Below are 10,696 nucleotides of genomic sequence, written 5' to 3' on the forward strand. Positions count from 1 at the left end.
TACCCCAGGGGACAATTTTGTCATCGATGAATTGCTTAGTAGCCACGCGTCGTTCCGTACAAAACATGGCGAGTTTTTGAAAAGAGGAGGATTGTTTCATTTATAGAGAATGTTGCTGAAAATGAGTCGATTAACACGAGCTGTTACTAGTTTGACACGTTCTCTGTTCGTCTCAACCAGAAGTTTTCACGCCACAACGTGCAGACTGTCAGAAATAGACACCACGCAGGAGAAACTGTTAGCAGAGCCTCTCATCTTGGTGGACGAATATGATTGTGTCACAGGTTATGAAACAAAACGCGATTGTCACCTCAAGAAAAACATCATGGAATACGGTATGCTGCATCGAGCCTTCAGTGTTTTCCTCTTTAACAAACAGGGAGAGTTGCTGTTACAACAAAGATCGAAAGAGAAGATAACTTTCCCTGGTTACATTACTAACTCTTGCTGTAGTCATCCTTTGTACGATGAAGCTGAGCTAGACGAATACAAGCACATCGGAATAAGAAGAGCTGCAAAGAGAAGGCTTTCCTATGAACTTGGAATTCCAGGTATATGCAAAGTTTTGCTACGGTCACTGATCTGGAAGTTTCCCAGGGAAGTGGAAACCAGGGCTCCAACAGGGCATTCCAGGTGTAACACGGTCAGCCCCCAAATGCCCACCCCCCCCCCCACATCTCCCCCCACGCCGCCACCACTGCTGCGACCCCCTGATGGAGTATTTGTTAAAAATGGCAGATCAGCCTGTTGCACTGCTAGGGCAGGTTGTTCCAATCCCGATTAAGGTGACTCAGGTTTATCCTGGTTTCCGTATTTCTACCCCCCCCCTCCCTCCCCTCCCCTGATGAGATGCGAGTCCATTGTAGGGTTACCCCAGCATCAAACTAGCCCTTGCCCTTTACACACCTGGGTTGAGAAAGGCAATTTGAGAGTAAAGTGTACAACACAACCCTGGTCAGGGCTCGAACCTGGACCACTCAATCTGGAGGCAAGTGCACTAATCACAAGGCCACTGCTTTTTCACATAAGATACATATATTGTTTTCTTGTATGTACAATGTAGTGTGGTAAGTTTTTTCATATGAACTAATTCTTGTTTTACAGACGGTCAAATCTCCTTAGATGACCTCAGGTTCCTCACTAGGATTCACTACAAGGCAGGATCAGATAAAACGTGGGGAGAACATGAAATAGACTATGTATTCTTTATGCAGAAGGATGTTATGCTGAATCCAAGAGCCAATGAAGTCAAAGCCTGTTGGTATGTCTCGCAGGCACAAGTTCAGGAGCTACTCCATAAGTCAGAGGAAGATTCAACCATCCTGGTGACTCCATGGTTCAAAATGATTGCTCATCACTTCTTGTACAAGTGGTGGGCAAGCTTGAACGATTTATCACAGTTTGAAAATGATAGTGAAATTCACAAAATGGCTGGGGTGCCAACACCCATCTTACAGTTGTAAACTACAGGCCAAGGAAGTTCTCATTAAAAGGATATAATATGGTTTTATTACATGTATGTTTCAGATATAGTCATATACTGTACATGTACTTCATCAGTTGCTAACAAATAGTACTGTAATGACAGTGTCTTGTTGAATTGGCCACATTCATATTTTTGGTGTTGGAATGGAACTAGCTTGCAATGATGGCTTGTGCAAGGGACTATCATTTAAAAAGAGTGTGATGTCATTTGCATTTGAAAGTATTGACTCCCTGCATAATTTAGTCTCAGTTGCAAACCAGTTCCAGTCTAATACCAAAAATACAAAATATGGTCTCTAAGACTCAAGAGATGCCAGGACCCCAATTTGAGCATCCGAGACTAAGATTTAAATGATTTTGGACTACAAGGCAGAAAAGAAAAAACAAAAATTTGTGACTCATCATGATGGCTTCCATGATTTTTAAGATCAGAGAAAAAATTCTGACCCACGATTTTCTAGGTACAGTGTAGCATTTTCCACCCCTTGTATTGGATAATTTGCACGTGCTTAATGCTTGAAAGACAAATCCCATTGTTTTTGTAGAACACCCATTTCTGTGGATCACTGGTTCTGTAATTGTGTGGCATATTAACAGAACATGAAGAGACACTAGTATACATGTAAACCATGCATGACTGATGAGGGAGTGATTTCTATGCTGTTCACGTGTTTTAATCCAGATCCAAAGTGGATCTTTAAAGTCTGTGACTTAAATGGAAGTATTTTTATATTGCTTAAATACTTCTGTGTAGTTAACCAGTACAGGAGACTACAACTGAAAAAAACTATCTTGAATAGTTCTTATGAACAACTGCATAATAATAACTATCATGGACACTAATGTATGCTGACATAGACATTATTAATCTTACATTGGATCCTGCCCACATGCTTCAAATTTTACATTACTCTTAACAGGGCTGTGCTCCAGAAGCACCTGGGTACTACAGGTGACTAACTTTTGCCTTTGGGTGACTGGAAAAACCTACTTTTTTCATATAAGCTTTTAAGCTTATGTACCCAGCTCTTAAAAGTACTGGGTACCCAAGATTTCATGGTTGGGAAGTATTGGGCTTCTCTTGATTTTTCTTAGACCACAGCCCTGCTTTGTAAATTACTACTAAGTTGAAACCTGGCCTGTTTCTCTGTTGTCTGCATTAACAAAGTTCGGCTTTCGAACTTAGACTTCCAAAAAAATTTTTGGAAACTATATTCTACAGTTATGTACAAATCATGGTTATGCATTCAATTATAGAAATTTTGGTAATATAACTCCCGTGTAAAATAAATTATTACTACTCAGAAATGGAAATTCATTAAATGCTATTCATCTACAGAGTGGGCTTTATATACAGATGTTTGATTAGCCTGCACAGCCGGCAACATGTGAGTGATAAAGAATGCATAGCTCTTGAAGGAGGAAGCTTGTCTCCATCCTTGCATTCACTCCTCCAACACACTCATTACTCCTGCAAGCTAAGCTGGATATGTTAGCTGGATAAAGAAATTAACCTTAAAATTTTCTGACTTTTAATTCTAGACCCGAAATAAAGAAATGAGGTACTGGAAATATTTGATGTTTAGACAATGCTACTTAAAGGAGCTCAGTCAAGGTTTGCGCATATTGCAAAATTTAGCCTCAATTTTTCAAATTCATCGTTTGTAATCAGTGTTAATCTTCTCCATCCTTAGCCATCCTTTTTCCTTTATGGTTTACCATTATCTCTTTGGTGTTTTCCTATCTTATTAAACTGTTATTTTCAGGTTTCCTACCATTTAAAGGTAATTTTGTATGTGGCCAAAATAACTCAAAATACCGTCACTGAGCCCCTTTAATCAGGTTTAATTCACTTTCGATTAATTGCTTTGGAATGGGACTGGGAAAGCTTTGGCTCTATCTCATTTCCACACATCTAATTAAAATTACTATCTAAAGGGTTTCATTATTCTGCTTTTTATTATCTAGTAATCAGCACAATTTGTTTGGTTACCAGTCTGATGATTCTCACTGAAAATCCACAGATTACTAACCTCTGTCAGCTGTGTCTTTCACAAATTATTAATAATAATATTTTGATACAGGGTAAAAAAAAATCTTAAAAGTTGCAACTCCTTTTGTAGTTACTGTTCACAGAACAGGTGAAAATTAGAAACCTTGATTTTGATGGGTACTGTATGTGATCGCAGATTGTTCCAGTTCAAGCACTTTTGGTGAAAGCAAATAATAGCAAGTTCACTTATTTTAAAACTAGTTAACCAATAAATACTTACAAGGCCAGCCATATAAGTATTAACAAAGAATATCTTTCAAGTAAAAATAAAAATTGCTTCTGATTATACATGTAAGCATCATAAGGTGATGTTACAGAACTCGATTTTTAATTATTCTTTTTTAAACGCCAATTTTTAGCGGTGTTAAAAAGATGTCATGAAACATGGTGCCCAGGGTGACTTTAATGCAACATTTTGTTGCAGTAACATGTTACAGGTTAAAGCGATTTTAAAACCTGCAACTTTGTCACCCAAATTTACAATGTGTGTTAAAAATCATCTTGTGTGATATCAACTTAACACGGAGTTCAATTTTTCTCACAACAATGTTGGGTGACAAATCATCGTTGCAACTGAGTACTCCCATGTAACACCACCTTTAAACAGTAAACCATATGATAACCTTCAGTAAGCACAAAAGCTTTCAAAAGATGCATTAGCATATGTATACGTATAATTTATGCTGAGGAAAACTGCCCAGGACAGTTATATACATACAAACCATGGTCACAAATTTGACAGGGGTAGTCTCATTTCAGGGGTTATAGAGATACATATGTACACCTGTATCTAATTAACAGATCCCTCGATTCTGACTAGTTCTTCATGTGCCTATTTGTCATGTAATTGGCACACAATCATGTTGGTGTCCAGTTACGGGTAACCAGTTACGACCTGTTTGTAACTGGATACCTTTAATTGGGCACCCACCTTTTTCCCACGTCAATTGCATGCACTCTCACTGATGGTGTTCCTTCTTAATCCATCCCTTAGTGTTTGTAAACTTATGGAAAATGGACAAACGTTTTGGCTCAAAAGAACCTGTTAAAGACTTCCTAATCTCTAGTTTGTTATGATTGACATAAAATATTGTTAGTATAGGCCTTGTGTCATACAATTCAGAGAGTAACTGTGCTTAAAATTTTGAAATCACTCACCCGATTCCCCCCCCCCCCCCCACCCCCAAAGCTGTATCCCACTCAGTCCAATTACTAACCTACTATTTGAAATTCACTACAACTATGTCACTTGCACTTAATGAGAAGTCTCTAAGGTTTCATTGTATTTTGATTCATCTTCAAGTCGCAGTGTTGCCCACTTGTTTGGAATACCAATCTTATTCCAGGTGTTAGCAAAGTCTACAAACTTGTCCCAAAAGTCTGGTTTTGTAGAGTCCTCGAAGTATCCATTTTCACTGGCAAATTTACGCTGTGCAGCAGAGAAAAAGTTAGTCAGAATGGGTTTTAATTTCCCCTTCAGGGATTTACTATTATTAACATGAATCTTTCAATTGGTAACACTCACAGATATGAAATTTCTCTGCATGGCAACTACAGAGTATGGTACGTATGTACATGTGCATGTTGCAACAGAAGTTCAAATTACAGTGTACATGTAGCAACAACTATAACAACAACATTGCCAAGACCTTTGTAATACATTGACCTGAAGTGACCCTGTTTTTGCAACTCCTCCAATCCCTAACTGATATTCCCAAGATGCCCATTCCAGTTCCTTTAGTGGCAAGTGTTTCATCCACTGAACTTAAATGCTACAATGTGAACACTTGGCTGTTTTGCTCTGTAATGTTACATCAGCAAATGATGGACAGATAAAGAGATTTCTCCACCTACCAACTTGTATTTACTATTCTTACAGGACTCTTCTGAGCATGTCTACAAAAAGCTGTTTGAAAGGCCCAGAAATTGTCACAGTAATCGACTGAGCTATCTCTTGAAATTATTATTTGTGCACGCATCTGCAGTACACATAATATTTCCAAAGGTTTAATTAAACAATTTAGTATGTTTTTCTTTGTAAAATTTGCAGCAGTATTGATAACGTTCAGAGTTGATGAAGTGGGGTTCTCTTTAAAAAAGTTTCATTCCAACTGTACATCATTTCAATTTTACAGCTGTAGCAGCTGTAAAAACAATAAAAGCAATTTACCAGCAACATTGCAGTTTTGCCTGCATTCTTCATGTCTTCCTCTTTCGTCTTGAAGGGGGCATATAGTTTAGCTGTAAATTCAGCTATTTTTAGGTGGTTTAACTTCCTGTTGAGTACCTGCAATGCAATAAGTATAAAAGTAAAACTGTTAAACTCAATAAATGATACAGTGCATATTTTAGATCATTCTTATAGCTTTGCATAATTTCAGTTGAATTACAAAACTTCATTTGGAACTTCAGGTTTCTGTGAGTGGTCAAACCAAACAGCTTGTTACTTACAGACTACATAATTATGCACAATACCAAAAAAATGCACAGTGCAGTCATAATAGTACATGTATAATAATTAGAGAGCTGCCTCGCTCTTTCGCTTCAGGCTCACTCATTGCGGTAGCAATTACCCTGGCCCATGTTCAAACACTGGCCAGGGTAATTATAATTATGCTATCATGACTGGACTGTGCATTGTTTTTGGTAATCTGTAAGTATCACAGTAATAAATTTTAAAGCTAAAAACAGTAACTCCATAGATGGTGAAACTTAATATTTTACATTAATATTCAATTCATTTTGCTAATAAAAGTAACACAAACCTTTTTCCTTATATCTGCTCTCCATAATGTATATTTTTCCTTGCAATATGATACACAACTCGAGACATGATGAGCATCAACCTTGTCAGTTCCACCTAACAAGATCTCAATCTTTTCCTGAGAAAAAGGGCACTCGATGTAAACATACAACTACAAACATTTCAAGCCTTTAACTGCTTACATAAAATTCAGTCTCGGTCTACACATGCATAGCTGCAATATAAAAGTGGCCACCAATTGCATTACATGACTTGTAAGCACTGGAGTACATTTACCCATAAATTTAATCCTAGAGTACTACACACTGTATTAGACTTCATATTCTTCCCTAAAAGTACATTTTCCAGAACTTCACACATAATGAATTACCAAGACATATTTTTTTTTACTTCAATTGATTTTTACTCATAACATGTGCCCATTTAAGCTTTATGAATAATTTGTTGTCCCAATTATCAAATTAACTGGTGTCTTTTATTTAGTTAATACTATTTTTAACAGTAATCATATATGCACTGAAACCATTATATAAATTTGGAAGACAGAAATGTAGGATGCTTCTTCACATCTCTTTTAAAGTGGACATCATTGCTTAAATACATTCTCGTACCTTTAATTTTTCCAAAGATCCATGGACTAGCCATGGTCCATGCATCACAAATATTTCCTTTGCTTTTAGCACCAGTTCTCGCTGCAAAAAAAAAATTGAAGAAAATTAAATCAAAAGGAAACACGAAAATTCAGTTACATGAAAATCACACATCCCATGGATCTGTTCGAAATAAAATGATTAATCATTAATAAATTATAATTACTAAATCTCACTTGCAAAAAAGGTTTACTTCAAGATTGCTATCCAAAGACATTAACTTACACCTGATTGATGTGAAGTACCTAAGGTCTTCAAATTTACCATACCTCAAAACCACAGGTCTTGACAGTAAATGGAAATTTTCTTTGGTTTTGCACTTGTTGTTTTAGTTCCTGCAGTTCAGCTAATGCTTGCCGAAGTAGAACAGCATTCTGTTGGGATTGTCTCACCAGGTCAGTGAGTAACCGCTCTAATTAAAAGAGATTAGTAATCATTAGCACTGATGAGTTCAAAGTACATAAGATTGCTATTTTTAAATGTGCTGAATTAAGAACAACATAATAACATTACATATTAGCATCATTATGTTCCAACTATATGCTGCATCATATTATATGTTATTCATTATACAGCTGTAAGAGACAACTACAATTTGGGTTTGTTTTCTGTTTCCATGATCTTGCTGTCATAATTTATACATTGTATGCCATGACAAATTATATCACTTATAATGTAAAGCAGGACATATATTGAGAAGTCACTTTAGGATCATGTTGTAGTACCTGTACCAGTATTATTTTGAGGAAATTTACCTGTACTTAAGTGAACAATGACTTTGAATTAACATGAATCTGAATCTTTGAGTGGTTGCTTATAAGTGCAGCCATACAATAGTAATTGAATTCCCAAAGATGGGTTGCAGGCGCTTACAGAAGTGGTCACTTTAACCAGTTTGAGCGAAAATGCAAACAGGATATCACAATGTGGGTCATCACTGTCGCTGGCCACTAAAAATTAATGTTACGAGAGAGATCTCAAGGAGAGTTCACCTGTAGTTTTGCAGGTGTATGTACATTAATTAAGTCCATACCTGTAGAAGGAAGAGCAGCTATGACTGTGAACGGTTGACCATTGCTTGAACTTGATGGCACTGGAGAGTTCTGTGCCATGGACGATGATCCATGAAAAATAGCGGAATCATTCAATGCACCACCAGAGGCGATAGGACACTGCCGGGCAGCATCTTCATTAGACTTCAAAAGGAAACGACAGACATTACACACTTAATTTATATCTTATTTGGATAATTTGACTAAGACCTGAGTATTCCATCATTGCCATTCATTACTGGCCCAAATATCCCATATCTCGTTAATTCCAATTTCAAAATTTCCTTAACAAATAAAGAAGCCTAAGCCGTGTATTACACTGAGATAAAACACAACAGGCATTTGAGAACATGAGGGAAATGTAGAAAATGTGCGCTGCGAGTAGAAACAACAAAGCACATACATTGTACATGTAGATCAACAAACTGAGACTTCTCGACTGTTTTCACTTCTCCTTCTTCTGTATTTGTTAAGTTAACCTCCTCTTCAAAACTTTCTACTGCTTCGCAGAGAACTCCATCACAAATTTCTTCAAAGAAAATGTTTTTTGCTATCTCTAACAAACATTTTGACTAAAGGTAATGTGGCGAAAAACAATAAAACACGCTTTTTCTATGTTTTATACTCTGACAAAACATGGGTTTTTGACCAATCCGAGTGCGCGCAGGGTCCTATCTATATTATAATACTTGATAACGCAGGATATCTGTTCTAAATATCCCATATCCCATTGATTTTTTCCCCCAAATATCCTGTATCCCATAAAAGATGTGCAGTTTATAAGATGTGGTCTTGGAATGTACACTTATTTACACTTTATATGTAAGCTTTCATGTATTACTAAGCTTTTTTCATATAAATACCTCAACATTTGGTACTTTTTAAAACAAAGTCAAAAGTACAGCGAAAATAATAATAATAATAATAATAATAATTAATAATAATAATAAGAAGAAGAACTTTATTAACGTGTCCAAGTCGCTAGCGTACAATGTATACTAATTGGGGACACCTAACTACATGTACGATTACTTAACTAATTAACAAATGGTAAACACCATAGCATGTACTATTGAGTTATGGATGCACGCGGGAGGTTGCTAAGCACGAAAGAAGTGTAAGATTCACACGAGGCGATAGCCTCGTGCAACTCTAGCTTCTTGAGTGCTTAGCAAACCTCCCAAGTGCATCCATAACTCAATAGTGCACGCTATGGCGTTTACCATTTGTTTTACAACATAACATTGAGACATTGGAACAACAGAAGTCCTTTTATTGAGCTACATCACAAAAAAAATGTTTGTGTAGTCTTACATGACAAGAGAAAACATGCGTGCAAAAATTCAATCATGACAACCGACTGCACACCAGTAACTCGATAAAGTTTCATCTTCACACAACTGTGAAGACAGTTTCGCATTTCTGGGAGAAGGACGTCGGCCATTACTTTGGAAACAATGTCTGTCAAAAGATTTGCTTTGTAAACACTGGCACACACATCAGCAGCGTACACCCATGGGCAAATAGTAGACGCTAAATTAACCAATCAGAGCGCGCGCTTTGCTTTAGTTATGTTATAATAATTAATAAAATATGAAATACATGTGAGACAAACAATGAGTCATGCAGTAAGATCAAGTGTTAGTTGTTACATAAAGAACAGTCTTTACAAGTACTGTCCAACAGGCTAGTGAAATCAACCAATTTGATGCGCTTTTTAAAAGTGTGCAATGATTCAGAAGATCGAATAGATTTGTCGAGTTTGGGCCAAATGACAGGGCCTAAATAAGTCAGGCTATGTTTGCCAAGAGCAACAGTCCGAAATCTGGGTACGATGAAATGAGATTTTCTAAGGTGATACTGAGAATTGGTAACAACAAATAATTCCGCAGTGTAAGGAGCCGCCAGACCATTTTTGACTTTATCAGACTTTATACATTATGACTGCAATGGCTTGCAATCGTCGCGTATGAAGTGCTGGTAGTTTCGCTCTTTGCAAGAGTTCCTCATACGTCGAAAATTACCACGGATCAACAAATTTCGAACAAAATTTTAAGCTCGACTGCGCCCCCGGTTTCACAAAATAATTACGCTTAGCTGCCTTAGGCTTATGTAGCTGCTATTGAAACACGAAAGTCTAGCTTAACTGTATCATCACTATCATCACTGAAGTCCGCGAGCAGTCATGTCTCTAGATTTATAAAAAGAAATACTCAGCTCAAGCGTTAATAAACTTGCGTTAAACACAAGGTTGCGAATCGCTGCTACCGTATTTGTCAGACGTTGGTTGGCAAGGGCATTACAGTGAAAACGATATGGGAGCCATATTGGTGAACGCATAAGCTAATGTTACACTGGACAAAGGAAAACACCTTCGTCACTCAATGATCGAAAATGTTACCTCTGTACTGCTTCCTAGGTCCAGCTCGTCTTCATCAAAATTCAAAGTTGTCATCGTCTCAAGCAAATGTATCCAAGAAACGTTACTGCAGAACTGTCAACCCAGTGCTTCTATCTCTACCGCTTTGCAATATCGGCAGAAGATCGGAAAGTAACGAGGTTGTGCGACTGGTTACGGAGATTTTCCGAACATATTGAGCAGCAAAAAAGTAAAATACAAAATCTAAGAGCTTATGAAATCAGATTCACTGCATTTTGAAGTGTTACTTGATGCGGAATAGCTATATTAAAA

The 10,696-nt window shown here is 37.1% G+C and overlaps 2 protein-coding genes across 2 annotated transcripts; one reads left to right on the forward strand and one right to left on the reverse strand.

Annotated features, from left to right (window-relative positions):
* Window positions 1–54: 54 nt before the first annotated feature.
* On the forward strand, window positions 55–2,823 carry LOC110051280 (isopentenyl-diphosphate Delta-isomerase 1-like). The gene is made up of 2 exons (XM_020757314.2): window positions 55–551; window positions 1,105–2,823. The coding sequence occupies exons 1-2, from the start codon at window positions 110–112 to the stop codon at window positions 1,461–1,463; spliced, it is 801 nt and encodes a 266-aa protein (XP_020612973.2). The 5' UTR covers window positions 55–109; the 3' UTR covers window positions 1,464–2,823.
* LOC110051265 (uncharacterized) lies at window positions 1,487–10,653 on the reverse strand. Its single transcript, XM_020757304.2, has 7 exons — window positions 10,406–10,653; window positions 7,986–8,148; window positions 7,222–7,364; window positions 6,914–6,994; window positions 6,304–6,420; window positions 5,709–5,825; window positions 1,487–4,967 (listed from the first exon to the last, which is right to left on the reverse strand). The coding sequence occupies exons 1-7, from the start codon at window positions 10,457–10,459 to the stop codon at window positions 4,794–4,796; spliced, it is 849 nt and encodes a 282-aa protein (XP_020612963.2). The 5' UTR covers window positions 10,460–10,653; the 3' UTR covers window positions 1,487–4,793.
* Between the last annotated feature and the right edge of the window lie 43 nt (window positions 10,654–10,696).

Source organism: Orbicella faveolata, unplaced genomic scaffold, assembly GCF_042242905.1.
Source record: "Orbicella faveolata isolate gen_17 unplaced genomic scaffold, um_ofav_v1 contig_2, whole genome shotgun sequence".
Taxonomy (NCBI): domain Eukaryota; kingdom Metazoa; phylum Cnidaria; class Anthozoa; order Scleractinia; family Merulinidae; genus Orbicella; species Orbicella faveolata.

What these genes read in the sequence shown, in the direction of transcription:
- LOC110051280 (XM_020757314.2), top strand. Translation starts at nt 110, where the DNA reads ATGTTGCTGAAAATGAGTCGATTAACACGAGCTGTTACTAGTTTGACA. An exon ending in CTATGAACTTGGAATTCCAG is followed by an intron (nt 552 to 1,104) that starts GTATATGCAAAG and finishes CTTGTTTTACAG; the next exon opens with ACGGTCAAATCTCCTTAGAT.
- LOC110051265 (XM_020757304.2), bottom strand. Translation starts at nt 10,459, where the DNA reads ATGACAACTTTGAATTTTGATGAAGACGAGCTGGACCTAGGAAGCAGT. An exon ending in ACCTAGGAAGCAGTACAGAG is followed by an intron (nt 8,149 to 10,405) that starts GTAACATTTTCG and finishes TTCCTTTTGAAG; the next exon opens with TCTAATGAAGATGCTGCCCG. An exon ending in GAGCAGATATAAGGAAAAAG is followed by an intron (nt 5,826 to 6,303) that starts GTTTGTGTTACT and finishes ATTGCATTGCAG; the next exon opens with GTACTCAACAGGAAGTTAAA.